Source organism: Rhipicephalus microplus, chromosome 3 (genome assembly GCF_043290135.1).
Source record: "Rhipicephalus microplus isolate Deutch F79 chromosome 3, USDA_Rmic, whole genome shotgun sequence".
NCBI classification, from domain to species: domain Eukaryota; kingdom Metazoa; phylum Arthropoda; class Arachnida; order Ixodida; family Ixodidae; genus Rhipicephalus; species Rhipicephalus microplus.
The window spans coordinates 64,656,403-64,673,917 of record NC_134702.1 but is presented as its reverse complement, the minus strand read 5'-3'; the positions used below and the strand labels follow the sequence as shown (position 1 = coordinate 64,673,917).

Genomic DNA, 17,515 nt, shown 5'->3' with positions numbered 1-17,515 from the left:
TTAGCACAGTGCATGCACTGTATCAGGCATCTGGCTTGTTATTTTTTTTGTTGTTGTTGGTCGGTTACTGCTGTTTATTTGCATGAGCTTGTACTACTTGTACCAAAGTCCTTCAACACATTTACTGGTCGTGAAGCTTCACTGTAACTCTATGAGAGAGCTTTGTGTGCTGCGAGCAGAGGTCGCGGGGTGGCGTTGCATCACCGCGGGGGCATTGGGAAGACCAGAGGGAAGCTGGCTGCTGATGCCGCTATGGGGTCAATGCATAATATTTTGGCGTGCCATCGCGTAGTTTTTCACCGTATGATTACTATTGAGCCTAGTGTGCTGTGCCTGAAGATGGGGAAGGAAACCGTATACTTGCTGGGCACCTGGTTGTTGACCCGGTTACAAAAAAAAAATGAAGAAAAAGTCTCCGAGTTCTCACTGCCTACAGTGATCGGCGAGAAAAGTGTAAGAGCGCAACACTGTGACAAGAAACTGGTGGTTTCACATTTGTTTCCCCAAATGTGCACGTGTGTGAAAAGCACTTTGATGAGAGTGACATCGTTCACGTAGACAAGTGGCTAATCAGAGGTGTTGCGAAGTTACCATGCAACATTCCGAAACTTTTGCCGACGCTGTGCTGAGGATTTTTCACAGCCTCATGGTGTATTTGTATAGTGCAAAAAGATGCAGAGCTTGCCCACCTACAAATGTCGATGAGAACTGTCAGCGAGCTGGATACTGTTGAGGCTGCATTTGATTGTGCATGAGCCCTCTTGACAAAGCTGCAATGGATAATGATGCATGTAATGAAGGTGAGCATACCGGCCACCTCTTCCTTCTTTCATGCCAGTTGGTAATACGGGAGCCCGATGGGTGAAATGCTCTCAGTTTTCGTTTATACAGGCGCTGAGGTGACCAAAAGTGTTGAGGTGATATCCTACACAGCTTGAAAAAATCGAAGCACACATCTCTTGCATGCAACAGTGACTTCATCGCTACCAATTGAAGTTTGCTCGAGTGACGGGGCAAGAGAAGTTGCACCAAAATACTGTACAAAACTTGCGCAAGCGGTAAAAGCGTGAAAAGTTAATTTTCGATATCAATGCATCATGACCACGAGAAGATAACTTTTTTGTGTCACATGTTGACGCCTCCGGTGCGGGACGCAGTCAGTCAATTTTCACGTTTCAGGAGGCATGTTAGGCGTTCGCCTTTACTGTACAAACAATAAAAAAGGACAGAGAAAACACAGCATGAGTAAGCTACACAGCAAAGCAAAGGACCGAGAAACTACATTGCATGGCCAACCGAACTTAGAACGTGCTACAGCACCATGGTGATAAATTAACACAAAACAGAAACACGAAAACGAGGCAAACGTCATATGAAGTATTGCCTGATCCTCATCTCTTGCTAAATTAAAAGCACTGATTTATTCAAAGTGGCCATAGGTTTAATAAGTGCGAGGCAATTTTAAGAGAACAAGAAGATAATATATCTTCGTATATAGAAACACCGAATGTATATATAGCCTGGAAAGTTGGATATGCGGTCAAAAGTTGCAGCCACTGCACTTCTGCGACGCGTTAACCACCAGAATCGTGGAAGAACTCTGGATTATGCACAAATGTTCACTAGATGCTTAAGGAAAGAAAAAAAATAAGCATGCATTTATAGCGGTAGCATATCTTACAGTGGAATCGGCATGCTGTCGAATTTCTAGCTTCAAGGCTTCATTCTACGCTAAATTTTACTGTATTAGAGCTTTCCCGAATTTTCTTGAAGGTAACATCACTCTGAAGACTTATACAATCTTTACGGCTACATTTAATAAACGTTTCAGAGCTCCGGTGCGTCCTGTACAATTGCAGCGCCATGGCCGCTCCGGTGCCGCGCCGTGGACGCCCCTAGCGATTGCTCCTGTTTCTATATCAAACTTTCGCCGAAGCTTCATGACCATTAAAAGTATTGAATGACTCTGCTTATACTAACATGTGTGTGAGCATTCGTTATAATTCTTTGTTTTTTTAATTACTTGCTCATTAAATCTCTGCACTCTTACAGGACCTTATCGGCTGTGGTCGTACAAGTGAGCTGCTACAAAACATTGCAGATTCCCATGCAAAGCAGGTGTGTGTATGCCTAATTTAGTATTCAATGTCACTTTTTATGAAGTATATAATATTTGCGAATCCTGGGAACTCCATTTAGGCTAAGAAACACATGTGGATCTAGCTCATTGAGGGCAGTTTAGTGTGAGACCAGCAGATGGGGATCTTCAATTCGTGCACTTGCGAACGAATTCGCCACAATCTAACCTGAACATATAACTCTCTAATATAAACATGCCAGTTTTTTTTTTTTCTTTTAGATAAAAATGCATTTATTCATTCATATATGCTTGGGCACCTGTCACAGTGTTTGACAGTTTTGGTAACCATTCGTCCAAAGGTGAGAGCTGAAGAGTTAGTGTGGACAGTAATATTGAATGGCACAAAAAGAGATAAGAAAATTGTTATGAAAACGTGGACAAACATTGGAAGACACTTAAGCTTCACCTTCGAGTTTAACGCGATAGGGATATCCTGTTCCTAGTGCATACTTCAACCACTGAATGCATACTTTTTATTGTATGATGTTTCTCCTGATGATTAAATTGTGTGTTGCTACAATGTAATCAATTAAGTTAAAAGTGGCTTTTTTGCAAATGGCTACATTTTGTATAATGAGTAGCATACTTTAAACCACGAGTGATTATTCGTGTATAACTTTCTAGAACTTGCTGTGCCCCCAGCATAACTTGGCCTTAAGGGAATAGGCACAGTAACCTGTGTGCCTCTTGTAGTAGATGGCCGGCTTTATACAAAGAAGTCATTATGATAATCACATGTTCTCACGCCGGATGGCAATGTACACTTGTACCATGCATTATTACTGTGATAATATATGTTGTATTGTGAACCATGCCTGAGTCTTGTAAAGCATCAAAGTTACTTTCAGTTACTTCTAGGAAGTTCTTTTCTCTGCATTTCCTTGCAAACATTTTCTGCATTTTCTTGCATTTCCTTGCTCAATCCTCATTTGGAACCAAAGTTTTAGTATTTGTTTTTTCTTATTTTTTAGTCATGCACAAGATGATTTTTCGCTCACAAGCAATGACGCCAGCACCGGAATTCCTGCAAAACAAACTTTTTTACGTTCTTGCGTTAAAATGTTTTAAACGGCCTGACAACCAATTTTTCTGAACCCAGTTTTTTTATAGCACAACAGAAACCTCACGATTCCTAGTATTGGTGCCTGCAGTGGTTAATCCTAAAAACACATAGCTATTTTATTAACAGTATTTTTCGATCTGAAAAGATCGAAACATGTATGAGCACTTCCTCTAAGAATGCTAAGAATTGATAGTGATGACGCTATCTCTTCTCGTGATTTGTGAAAGCTGTTGTTCTGCTTTTGCGAAAGTTAACTGTGCTTAAACACCTTTTCTTTTTTTAAAGCTATTCAACCTTTCTTGAAAACATCAAGCTTTTACAATGAGACTATGTGGCTTTATACACCTATCCTGTATTTGTACAGTGTTGTGTGTACCTACGCCTAAGTTTGCCTGCACCTGTGTCGTGGACGTGCTGACGAGCGTGGTATCATTACATCAAGTGGAGGCAGCACCACTTTAATGCATACTACTAGTGCAAGCATATAAACATTTTTATAGAGTAATATGTTTTATTATAAAGAAACAAACAATATTTCAAAACTAACAAAAAGATAGACCACGTACACCAATCAATCAACGATCACGAGACTGGGCACCGCTAACCATTCATATTTTTACTGCTAGAAGTGCCAAAGGTTTGGGCAGGGTAGAAGCGTATTGGTATTTTGTGTTTATTCAGTTGTAGATTATTTTTGCATATTTTAATTGCCAGCTGAAAACCATCAAGCCTGCTATTGCAGTAAAGGAAGGCTAGGTACTGGCTTGTGGCCTTTCATATTTAAGAGCAGTGTGCGTGGGCATACTTTTTGTTGCTACATCTTCAGCTTCATGTTGCAGGTTTGTCGTGTTGAGACTTCTTTTGATTGTCTATGGGCATTTAGACATACACAGAATATCCATATTAGGCTAATCATCAAATAGAATTTCTAAAAGCCACCTCTATGTGCCCCTGCCACTTTTTCTAAGTAGCTGCCATCTTTTATGTGTGCAGCTATTTGCTCATTCATCAGTAAAGCAGATCAATTTGTGCACTTTCTGCTTTTTGAATTTTTGCTTTTACTGCCAATACATGCTCACGTGTCTTAACAGCATTCACAGAAAGCAGAGGGTCTGACGTCGACTTGAAGCCAGATGCTGGGAAGATGCCACGTGCCACCACACACCTGAAGCGTCTGGAATTATTGAAAGAGTACAGAAAAGGAGAATAGCTTGGCAGTACCTAATCCTTTCTCTATTAGTAGCAAGTTTATGGTTGTCACTGTAATTTGTACCAACATTGATGATAAGTCAATTGTTATAAGTCCATATTTTTGGAAGTCTATGGGAAATTAGGTACACATTTTGACAGTTCAGGCAGTACAAAGGGCATTAACTTGTTTGTTGGAAACTTGAATGGACGATCTTCCACATGCTTGTAGCTGCAAATTATAGGACGTTGCTGATGCCTGCTTGATGTCATTTCATTTTCAAGAGTTAAAGCTTCAAGGATTTTCTTGAAGCTTCATCTCTTCAAAATGTTTAACTCAGCTTCATTCCAGTTCTGGAGCCAGAGTACTTGGTGTTATCAACTGCCGGCTTCAAGTTTTTTAGTGAAATTTTGTAAGCCAAGGAATGCAAAAAGCTTTTATGGGGCTTTCTACGAAGCAGCAAAGGAGTAACAATACTATGGTTGTCAACAGGATTTTCTCTTGGGGGCTGCAAACCAGTGTTTCATCGTGCGTGGGGGAGAGCACTGGTGTAGCTTTGGTGATGGCAAGTGCTGGTGAAGCTTGAGGGGGGCAAGTGCCCCTTTTGCATTCCTCCTGCTGACATCCATGAACAGCATGAACGTACACTCACAGATATACTGATATGGACACACGTCTTTTTTGTGGGTGGGTGTGTACGCTATTACTCCTTCGCAGTGCAATGAACCAACTCACCAAAAAGAAGTATTTATGAGGCATAAAGCCAAGCCAAGCTTAGAGGTCTCTTGGTGCTGTGCATTTGGCGGGTGAAAAAAAAAAAGGCGAAGCAATGAAGACAATATCAACAAATCGGAACGTCACACGAAGAGTGGCAAGCAGATCTAAACGTGCCCCGCGTTTCTCATGCGCAAATGACATACGAAATGTAATCACAGGTACAGATGGACGCAAATAACTCATGAGAAATGATACAGACCCTGCAAATTATGCATAGCCGCTGGATACCTGTGTCTCAAGAAGCTTTCTTGGTCGCTGTGTATACTCGTGTGCATGTTGTCAAGTGCAGTTCGTGACTTTGGCAGGGATGATTGCACAAAATCAGTTTCACTGAAAAGTTGAAGCAATGAATGTGATAGTGACGAATTGCAATGTTATATGAAGTGAGGCGATCTCGCGTAACCCTACAAAACGCTGGTGTAAAAGAACACTGCCGCTTCAGGTACACTCTTCGCACCATTTTTTTCATGTTAAGAGCGCAGCCTGTAGAAGCTCCCACCTGCTGTGGGGGCACAAGACGCGTTGATCATTGCCGCGATAGCGCGGCAACCATAAGCCTTTTGTTCGCTCAGGAGATAAGCTTGCGCAGTCGACCTCGGCCAGAACGGCGATGTTCACTTTGGAGAATGAGCGCATCCTCCATTTTGTGTATACACACACACACATGTGAATGATGGCGGCGGCGGCAAAAAACCAGCCGAGACTGCCCATATAATTGCTATTGCAGTAATAAATAGTGGTAAGATTTCTTTTGGTTTCTTTGGCCCAATTTTGATGCCTAGGTAGTGAAAGAATAAGATTACAGTGCACGTTTGAATGCTTGCTTTGGTGCTAAGAGGTGGAATATAGATAGCTGTTGAAGGATGTCTTTATTTTCTAATGTCTTGGCTAACATGGTTCATTTTCATGCCATGAAATCATGTGAATTGTGCTTTCTGCTTGTTCAAATGCTTATAGCACACAAGGAGGGGTCTTAGAATCGTGATAAGGGATGTATACAGCGGTGCACTATTAAAGAGAACATCGGAGTGGGTGGCAGCTGCTCGGCACCACCACCTGCTGGCGGCTGCGAATAGTTTTGCGCAGGCACAGTGTGCACCATGTGCGGTGCTTTTTTATCAAGTGAGCGGACAGTAGTGGACATGGCAAGTGCACCATTTATGGTGCACTTGTGTCACAACTTATTGCTACAGCTGGTCGGTGGTGGGACCAAGTGGCTTTCGATGTTCTCTAACAGTGGAATTCTGTATACACTGTGCTTGCTTCTGGACCCGGTTAAAGCAGTGGGAGAGTGCATTTTCAAATGCTGTGCTAAAATACAGCCAGCAAATGGACCTGTTCTTCATCTTTCTAAGAATTTAGAACATTCAACGGCCATTATCATTCATTTGTGGCCCAAATTAATAATACAAAGAAACCTGAATTTTGTTCTGCTTTTTTATAGGCTGTTTCAGTAGGCATCTAAGGAAAGAGTCTTTTGTAGCCTACTAATTGTGAAACAGCTTTGTTCAGGAAATATAGTAGTGACATAGAGAATGCGTCTTAAGCATTTGTAATGGCTTCATTTTACATTCCCAGATTTCATTTTTTACAGGTTGTTAATTTTGAAATGCTCAAGCCTGGAATCTGCAAGTCTGAGACTTCGGAAGCCACTGAATGAGCTGTTCATGTTTTTGATAATAAAAAGTTTGTTTTTTGTTCACACATTCATATCTACATAGATCATGGAACTGCTTATCCAGAGTAATTTCATTGTGTGCCATTGTCAACATGTTTGTGTGGCCACGATGACCAGGATCTGCATCATCTGTTGCTTGACTGCCCCAAATACATCATACATAGACAGAAACTTCGACGGAAACTCCACATTCCAGTGAACATTCTTTTTGGTGAAAATGCCAGGCTCATGACCATCTGAATAAATTACTAAGCAACGTAGTGCTTCAATGTTTTTTTTTTTTAAAGACCTGCTTTTTTTATAGGGCCTGTGAAGAGGTTTATAAGCCGTCAAAGAGAGCCGGACGTTGGCGATCCTGCTTGCTGCAGGCACATATTCTTCTTCACAATCGCCCCCGCTGAAAAAAGAGCCATCCTGGCAACCTAAAGTGTTTCAGGGAGTGGCTTATACGGTTTTAGGCTGGAAACATGGACGATGTCACGTGCACGCCGGCGCATGTCATCCGATCGGGTAACTGGCTCAATTAGGTAATTAACCGGAGAGGTTTTCTCTGAAACGGTGTAAGGCCCCTCGTACCGGGGGACAAGTTTTGATGAGAGTCCCGGAGTTTGGTATGGGATGGAAAGCCACACGAGAGACCCTGGGGCATAGCTGGGATCCTGAAGAGAGGTGCAACGGTTTTCTTTCCGGCGTTGCTGCTTGTCCGAGCTGAACGCACGGGCGAGCTGGCGGCACTCTTCGGCTCGTCAAGCAGCATCGGAGATATGTGGACATTCGGAAGCATCGGGATGGTAGGGAAGTAGAGTATCAATTGTATGGGAAGGGTCACGTCCATAAAGAAGAAAGAAAGGTGAAAATCCCGTGGTTGTTTGTATTGCAGTATTATATGCGAATGTGACGTATGGGAGAACACGGTCCCAGTTGCTATGATTAGATGCCACGTACATTGAGAGCATATCACCCAGCGTGCGGTTAAACCGTTCCGTTAGCCCATTAGTCTGTGGGTAGTATGCTGTCGTTTTCCGATGAATGACGTGGCATTCCGAAAGCAGAGCTTCGACGACCTCGGAGAGGAAGGCGCAGCCTCTGTCACTAAGGAGCTCTCGAGGTGCGCCATGTCGAAGGATAAAGCGACGTAAATGAAAGAGGCGACATCCTGAGCGGTAGCGCTCGGTAAACCGGCTGTTTCGGCGTAGCGTGTTAGATGGTCGACTGTCACTATAATCCACCGATTTCCACCTGGTGTCAATAGAAGGGGGCCGTAGAGGTCAACGCCAACGCGATCAAATGGCTTGGCAGGGCACGGAAGTGGCTGCAATTCGCCAGTAGCACGTAGCGGTGTTGATTTGCGTCGCTGGCAGTCAGGACAGCACTGTACAAATTTGCGTACAAAATTGTACATGCCGCGCCAGTAAGCGATGGCGAAGGCGTTCATATGTTTTGAACACCCCGCATGAAAGATCGAAAGGTTACGCAGGCGTAACATCCCGGCACACAGCGGCAATGGATGCATAGCTCGCAATGTCAATAACTGAGGCTATTGAAAAGTCCACTGAAAAGGCAATGTAGCGTCTGGCAGTTACTCTTTTTGAAGCCTTGGCTGATATGTTAACACAACAGCTGACACAAATCATTGGTACAGTTCCTGTGCAAAATCGGGATTCGGACGCTCTGTTGATTTCAAGGGATACAGAGGAGGAAAATCAGACAGTCAATCATAGATCTATCTCTCCGAAAGCAGGACCTTCAAAAAATAGAGTTCAGGCTGAGTCAGAACCTGTGACAGATGATTCAGGAGACTTTACAGATATGGACACAGAATCTCTAAGAACTTTGAAACGTAACAGATCTCCCCCTTCTAAAAAGTCTTCTCAAAACCCAAAATCCAAGAAATACTTGTCAAAGAAAGACTTCTTTGTGAACCTTTCAAAAAATGATTTCTTGAAAAAAGATATTCTGGATCAGGCAGTTTCTTCTGCCGGTATAGCATCAAAATAGGTTCCCTAAAATTTCTGCAGTGGAACTGCCGGTCTATTTGGTCGGCAACTACAGATTTACAATATATTCGCAAATTTCTCCCGACATAACTGCCATTCAGGAAACCTGGCTTGGTAACGGTAAAAAATTTTACATGAAAAATTATCGATTAATACGGCTAGATCGGCCGAGTAGAGGTGGCGGTCTGGCTTTCTTGTTATCAACTAAATTTAGTCACAGAGCCAAGATATCGTATCAGTGTATGGATACGAATTACGAAATTCTGGTGTTAGACATAACACTACCAGACTGCTCGCCTTTCTCTTTTGCAAATGTATACTTTCCTGCAGGAGTTCAAGACACGAGATTCCTCGATATTATGGTAGCTTCATGCAGAAAAGAAATAATACTGTGTGGTGATTTCAATTCACACCATGTGTCTTGGGGCTTCAAATCTGATGTATGTGAAAGACGTTTGCGGGAATGGACGCTTGATAATAACTTTTCCTGCTTGAACTCACAGGTTGCTACATTTATAAGAGGTAACTCTAAATCGACTATTGATTTAACATTTTCCAGCTCCACTTTAAGCATATCCTCGTGGAATATATTAGATTGGGCTACAAACAGCGACCACCTTCCCATTACGTTTGAAATTAAGTTCCCGAGGTTTAGTTTGGCAGGGAAAGTTGGCTCATTCGTAAATTATGCTAAATTACAAAAAGACTTAAAATCTACATTAACTTTTCGCGAGGAAATGCAGGAAGACCTTAGGGCTATGAGTCTATGTGCGGTGTTGAAACGATCACTAAAAAATTCAACTTTTACTGTAAACTCAAACACAGCGGGATGTTTTAGCCCGTGGTGGAATCTAGAATGTGTCAGGGGGTATAGAAAGCGAAAAGCAGCTTGGAAAAAGCTCATAATTAACCAATGCCCCAAAAATTGGAGTGATTATAAATTCATGGCCGCCGATTTTAAGCATCTAGTGCGCAAAGCAAGAGAAGGATATGATATGAATAAATTTAATTATCTGTCTAAGTCTAAAAATAAGAAAATGCTTTTCAGGTTTTTACGTGCGAGAAAAATGATTCCACAGACAGAAAGCAGTCGATCCACCATTATGTCTCCTCGCGAACTCTCTGAATTCTTGGAAAATATTGCTAAAGGCTTGCAAACCAGGTTTACGACAATTATGCCAAAGTCCATGGTGAAATAAGGGTGGATTGTGATTTCCAGGAGGTATCTTTAGGTGAACTGGCGGATGTAGTGAAGAGCTTACCGCCCGCTGCTCCCGGACCTGATGGGGTGACCTCTACAATGATTAAAGTGCTATACGAAATATCACCACATGAAATCCGTAATATAGTTAATTATCCACTGAAAAATTCGTGGATTCCGGCCGATTGTAAGCTTTCCAAAATAATTCCGATACTTAAGAAACAGGGAATGGAGTTTACTCTTTATAACATAAGGCCTATTTCATTGACATCTAACCTGGTCAAGCTTGTAGAGAGAGTCTTAAATGCCCGTATAATAAACTACATCAATGAACATACAATACCAAACCCCAGAAAAGTTGGCTTTAGATCGGGATACTCCATTTGGTGTGCACATGTGGATTTGGAAAGTCGCATACAGCTGGCTCGGCATCGCCGCAAATACTGTGCACTAGTCACTCTAGACTTAGCTAAAACGTACGACAAAGAGGAATATCCTATCCTAATCCAGCAGATTCAAGACTATCGCTTTCCAAAATATATAACAGCATGGATTACAGAGTTTGTGAAAGACAGAGAATTTTATTGCTTCTTGGATGGATGCTCTTCTAAAAAATATAAGCAGACACGAGGTGTACCTCAGGGCTCAGTATTATCCCCGGTGCTATTCAACATATTACTAAGTTCCATTCCAACTCATCAGGATATCCAAATTTACGTATATGCAGATGATATTGCTTTCTTCGCAACAAACAGTGATCTGCACTCATTGTATCAGGCATTACAGAATTACATGAACATGCTAGAAGGATGGCTTGACAATATCCATATGTCATTGAACGTCAAAAAAAGTGCGCTTCTGCCATTCTCTTTCAAGGATCGTGTCAACATTTCCCTGATGTATCGTACCGAGCTCATTCCCCAGGTCGATTTTCTGAAATACTTAAGCATCGTATATAATAGGATGCTAAATTGGAAAAGCCATATAGACGAGGTTGGCTGTAAAGCGTCACGTGCCTTGGGGTGGTTACGCAAATTGAGAAACAGAAAAATAGGATTGCGTAGGAGTTCATTGATAATGATTTACAAGATGTATGTGCAGCATATTATGGAATTCGGGTGTGTATTATTTTCAGGCCGCGCGGCTTCCAAGATGAGACAATTAATATTATTAGAAAGAGAAGCTTTGCGCTTGTGTCTTGGACTCCCAAAATTCGTGGCAAATAATGTTTTGCATGTGAAAGCGCGCCTTCCGCCTTTGTTAACTCGGTTTAGAATACTTACAGTTCAAACGTTCTTAAAAATATACAATTCGCCTCTGCGACAAACTTCATACGTTTTTATTCAAGAACCAACCGCATTCTTTGGAACACAATGGTCTAGACTACACTCCCCTTAGATTAGGTTCGTCCAAGCGTTGCTAGAGCCTCTCAATGTCAGATTTGCATAACGAAGACACCTAATTCAAAACTTGAAATTAAATTTGATGATATTTTCCCCTCTAATGAGAAACAACTGCGCCTTCAATATTCAAATATTCGGTTAAAAGATTACTTGACTCATCTGTCCATAAACAACATTATTGCGACCGATGCATCCGTTCGAAGCACTCGCTTTGAAACAAGGAATAGATTTGCAAACCCTTGCAGAGGATTTCGCAGACGTGTACACATCTGGTAGATCAGCAGGAGCGGCGATTCCTCTGTCACTCCAGTTTTTTCACACGATGGATACGCCATTCACATTTCGAGAGCTGGATATGGCACTTAGCAAATTAAGAAGACGCTGTGCCGTGGGTCCCGATTTGATCAGCAATCAAATGCTGACAAATCTACCATATGAGCGAAAAAGGGCCCTTTTGGACATATTTAATCGTGTCTGGAGCACGGGAGAGATCCCATTTGTTTGAAAGACAGCATGGGTGGTGCCAGTCCTAAAGTCCGGAAAGGATCCTACGAGCCTCGCGTCATATCGACCGGTATCTCTTACATCATGCCTATCCAAGTTGATGGAAAGATTAATATGTACAAGATTAACTTGGTACCTTGAACAAAGAAGACGATGACCATCGTGTATGAGCAGATTTCGCCCACGACTGAGTGCCCAGGACAGTGTTTTGGACCTATTAAGCCACATCGAGCACCACCACGTCAGCGGACTCTCGACACTCGCCGTCTTCATGGACGTTGCCAAGGCATATGATTGTGTGCTTCAGGCAGGCATCGTCATGGGTGTGTCGGGAAACGCTCTTCGGTTTGTACATGAATTTCTCAGAGACCGCTGTGTCCGTGTTAAGCTTGGAAATGTAACGAGCGAAGAGAGACGCGTTTCCCTCGGCGTCCCACAAGGAAGTGTTCTATCTCCCTTGCTTTTTAACGCTGCCATGGCCAGCCTTCCCGACACTCTGCACTTAGCTCTGAAAGCAGTTAAAATATCCATCTACGCCGATGACATCTGCATTTGGATCTCAGGGTACCATCACAAACGTTTGGCCCGGATAGCACAGAGCGCTATTTCAATAATTGAGCGTCACTTGTTGACACTTGGCCTATCTTTATCAACGGAAAAATCGGCCTTCATGCTCTTCCCGGGAGCGCGACGGAAGTCAACACGTCTGTCGCTGAATATTCGAGGCCACTCAATTCGTTGTGCAACAAGTGTCAGTTTCCTGGGCATTACCATCGACAATAAGCTATTATGGCGACGTGCGGTTGATGGTATAGTCACTGTATCAGTGCTAAGGATCAACGCTCTTCGTCGCATGGCAGGTGTCCGTTGGGGCAACAATCCTACGTCCATGCTTAAATTGAATGATGCGCTTATAACGAGCCGCATTCTTTATCAGCTGCCCCTGATATCACCATCACCAAGCCAATTCGAACGCCTAGAGGCAGTGCACAGAAAGGGCCTTCGCTTGGCGATGGGAGCCCCTCAGGCGGCTTCAAACACGAAGGTCACCAATGAAGCCGAGTCTCTTCCGCTCCGCCTTTTGGCGTCTCAGGCCTTATTGACGCAGCTGTCAAGACTGGGCGAGTCCTTCGCAGGCACGGCGCTTCTCCGGCGGCTAAGAGCAAGAACTGGCTCACATTTCAACGCGGCACTACACACATTTCGATATTTAGGCTTGAAACTGCCTAAATGGCGCCCTATGGACCCGCCATGGTTTTTTTGTGGATGTTGCGTGTAACTTCAGCGTACCCAATTGATCTACCAGCGAAGCGCACCATTCCAGCCGCGGAAGCAAAATTTCTTGCGCTGGACCACTTGAGCACATATGTACCGCAGCCACCTACAAGTGTACACCGACGGATCAGTGTGCACACAAACGGATAGCTGCGCAGCGGCTTTCTGCATACCCTGCCTTGGCGTGTCATGGTCGGGCTGCCTGGATCGCGTGGTTTTGTCCACAACGGTAGAAAGCGCTGCAATCACGGCGGCTTTGCGAAAATTGCGATCTTTTTCTGCACGAGATGTTGTAGTGCTTACGGACTCCAAATCGGCGCTACAAAGACTGCATCGTGGCCTCCCTCAAGAACAGTTCACCAGGCAATCTTTGGCACTAATCAAACACCCAAATGGCAAGAGTTTTAATATAAAGTTCCAGTGGATCTCATCCCACGTTGGCATTGAGGGCAATGAAAAGGCTGATGCCCTTGCATGCGAAGCACGTACATCGTTTCCAAAAGTAAGAACTCCCAAGACTTACCAGAATAACAAAGATGTGATACGCAATCATTTCAAGGCAATCTACAAGTTTCCACACCAAGCATGTGTAATTCATGGACTTTCTCGTGAAGAAGCGACGCTGTTGTACCGCATAAGAACAGGCTCCGCATACACCCCGGCCTGGTCATTCAAGACTGGGAGATACGCTTCCCCGTTCTGTGCCTTCTGTGGTGACATCGGGGATATTGAACATTTCATTTGGCTTTGCCCACAGTTTGATGTGCCAAGGGCAGCGATGATCCGCACCTTGCGAAAAGGCTGTCATAGGCACCGGATAGTTGATGACGTCATCTTTCCTGAAGGACCCGCGGCAACTAGGATGAACGTGCAACGAATTTTGTTAGTCTTCCTGCGAGACACTGGGCTGTCTGACACGTGGTGACATTTTCCAAATTCAGGAGATGCTCAGGCGGAACAATTACCGGCCATACAGGCCAGGCTAACCCCGCCTGCTGCACCACCACCACCACCACCACCACCACCACCACCACCACCACCACCACCACCACCACCGCAACCACCACCCTCCGTATTGAACCAAAAGGCTGGAATAGGCATCTTCTGTACTTCTCTCGGCTGGTCTTTCTCAGTTCGATTACGAGATTACACGCCTATATTCATCGCTGAATTATTTGCTATAATTCTAGCGCTTCGTAAACTTCCTGCAAGCGAATGAGAAGCGGTCATACTTACCGATTCTCTCTCAGTATGCACTGCACCATCTACAGCAAAAAATTTGACATTATTGAGTATGATTAGAAGTTTATTACCAGAAAACCTGAAAAAAAATTCACTTGCTATGGATACCCGGCCACTGCGGGATTTATCCAAATGAGATGGCAGACTCGTTAGCCAAAGCATCTTTAAGCGGACCACTCTTACCTATTTTACCTGATTTCGCCTACGTAACAGCACTCAGATATAGAAAGGCTTGTTTGCACAAAGAAATAGAAAAATTATCATTTGATAAAGTCTTTGACTTCGTACATCTAAGATATTGCTGGAACAAACAGTGGTGTGTATTTCGGCAGTTAGAAATTACAATCACCAGATTACGATGCAGAATTCCGCATCTGAATTACTACCTACATAAAGCTGGACTAACAGCATCTCCGTTGTGTCTCTTTTGCAAGAAATCGGAATCAATGGATCATTTCTTTTTATCCTGTCAACGTTATGCTTATCAAAGGAAAAGATACCTGGTCGAACCAATTGGTAAGCTAGGTTTCAAAATAAACGTGGAACTAATTTTATCCTTCGGAGAGATTACATTAGGTTATAGCCACAGGGAGGTTTTCCCCCCTGTGGCAAGTCAGGACATGTTCTTGCCAGTTCTCAGCTCTATTAAAAATTTCAGAACACATATTGCTCAACACGTACAGAGGCAAATACGTCGCCCAGGAAAAAAATTGTGGGTAGCTCCGCATAATGGTTGCAACACTGAGGAAGCAGCGGATGTTGTGGCATTTCCTTCCTCCTTTCCCTCCTCCATACCCCGACTTTTCAACCTTTCGCTATACTACTCTACAGATGGCTGTTCTTGCATTACTTTTTCTTTCTCTTTTTTATTGTCTGTTTCTTTTCATGCATTTTTGTTTGTGCTTTTCTATTTGTATCTGTCTTTCTCCCCTAAGTTTCTCTATCTATCTTTCTCCTTCTCTTTTTTTTCTGTCTGTCTCCCTACTAGTTCTCTTGCCCATCAACGTTATCGCCTCCGGTTCCGGTGAAATGGGTGCACGTCATCTGGGAGCAAAGTAGAAGACGAAGAGGACGAAGAGGCAGCTTGCCGGTTTATGAAGATGATGACAGGGTGGTGGTTTACCCACCCTGCGTCACAAAATGCTTAACAGCTACACTGTAAAAAAAAAAAGGAACTGCGTGGCCTATTTATTGATGTAGCTTAACATAATGGAGCGATCTTCATCAAGTGCCTCTCTTTTGATATATTCGCTTCGATTGCCAATATTTCATACAGAAAATTTTCACAGAACTAAAGAGTGTTTTTAAAGAAAGAAGAAAAAGAAGACACTGCTCTTTGCACGAGAAAGCACCTTGGGCCCTTGCACGCGCCTTGTTTCTGACACGTATCACAGCAGACATTTTTCCTAATAATGCCAAATTACTTTCCCATAATATTTTGGATGGTTTACTACAAGATCACCTGCGCCGCATTACAACGAACGTTATTATTGCTACAGACGCATCGCAATACGACGAAAAGTCAGGGGTTGGTATTTTCAGCACGATTTTAAATTGGATTTATTCCCTTCGACTACCCGATTTCATACCCGTTTTAGTGGCTGAGTTTCTGGCAGTGGTGCTCGCCTTACGCAAGTTAGATACAGCAATCACATCAGCTGTCATAATAACAGATTCCCTATCTCTCTGTGCGGCACTTTCTGTTGGTGCTGATAATCAAGTAACAAAGGCGTTCCGTGCTCTAGTACCTGCGCATTTGAGAAAAGTACGATTAGTTTGGGTGCCTGGACATAAAGGTTTGTTTCTAAATGAAATAGCCGATTCCTTAGCTAAGTCGTTAATCAGCGAACCAATTCTACCACTCTGTCCATCATCCGCTTATGTGACTGCTGCTCGATTCCGCAGACGTACGCTTATGCAAGTCTTTAAAGGTTCAGCACTAACAAACTCTACAAAATATCGCCATTTATTATATTGACGCAAGGTAGGCTGGCAACTATAGTAGCCAGCATCTGAAGAGGACAACGAAGTAGATCTGTGTGCGCGTGCTCTGGTGTTCGCGTTTCTGGCCCTTGGGTTGCGAAAGTAAACGCCCTATTTTGTACCTGCGTGCCTGTGTCTTTGTGACATTTTCTGGTGGAAGTGCTGGGTACGGTAGATGATACGGTCCCCTGAGAGCAACCCTGACGCAAGTCCATCGAGTAGCTCAGCCGAACTTACCCCTGTGCACGTACGTTCCAGCCGTCGTCTCCAGGGACTCGAGCCACAGCACGGTTTGCTGCCTGAACGTCAGAGGGCTATGAATCAAACCCCGCCTAACGTCACCGCGCCAGCACCAGCGCACCTGGTTATCAACCAGCCCAAAACGCCGAAGACATTTCATGGAGCTGCTTTTGAAGATGCCGACGACTGGCTCGAGCATTTCAACCGGGTCGCCGTCATCAATGATTGGACACCAGAGCGTAAGCTACGCTATGTGTACTGCTTCCTGGAGGACTCCGCGAAAACGTGGTTTGAGAACCATGAAGCAGCGCTTACGTCATGGGAGGAGTTTCAACGGCAGTTCCTCAAGGCATTTTCTCGAGAGGACAGGAAGGAGACAGCGGAGCGTGCTATAGAGGCAAGGGTTCAAGGCCCTAACGAAAGGGTGACGACCTACGTAGAGGACATGGATCGGCTTTTCAAGCGTGCGGAGCCCTCCATGTCCGAATCCAAGAAAGTTCGCCACCTAATGCGTGGTGTTAAAGAAGAGATTTTTTTTTTTCATGGCCACCTCTAGCATCTCAATCAATCGACCGGGACGGTCTCTCTTGAAAGGGGGGAATTGACGCAAGGTAGGCTGGCAACTATATAGTAGCCAGCATCTGAAGAGGACAACGAAGTAGATCTGTGTGCGCGTGCTCTGGTGTTCGCGTTTCTGGCCCTTGGGTTGCGAAAGTAAACGCCCTATTTTGTACCTGCGTGCCTGTGTCTTTGTGACAATATCCCTGGCGAAGAGACTTTTGCCGCACTCGAAAACAAGAAGTAGCTATCACAAGGCTGCGTT

General features: G+C 43.8%; 1 protein-coding gene across 7 annotated transcripts in view; it reads left to right on the top strand.

The window, feature by feature from the left end:
- The window catches only part of LOC119161260 (uncharacterized), a 63,960-nt gene extending 56,856 nt beyond the window's left edge, over positions 1-7,104 (top strand). For 2 of the 7 annotated variants that reach the window (XR_012894271.1, XM_075889668.1), the window contains exons 16-17: positions 2,053-2,118; positions 6,764-6,875. Coding sequence is in view for 3 of the 7 variants with exons in the window: in XM_075889668.1 (XP_075745783.1) it covers positions 2,053-2,118; positions 6,764-6,829 (132 nt within the window). In the remaining 4 variants the exon portion in view is untranslated. The other 5 variants (XR_012894270.1, XM_075889669.1, XR_012894268.1 and 2 more) reach the window with 3 other exon arrangements.
- Positions 7,105-17,515: the final 10,411 nt, after the last annotated feature.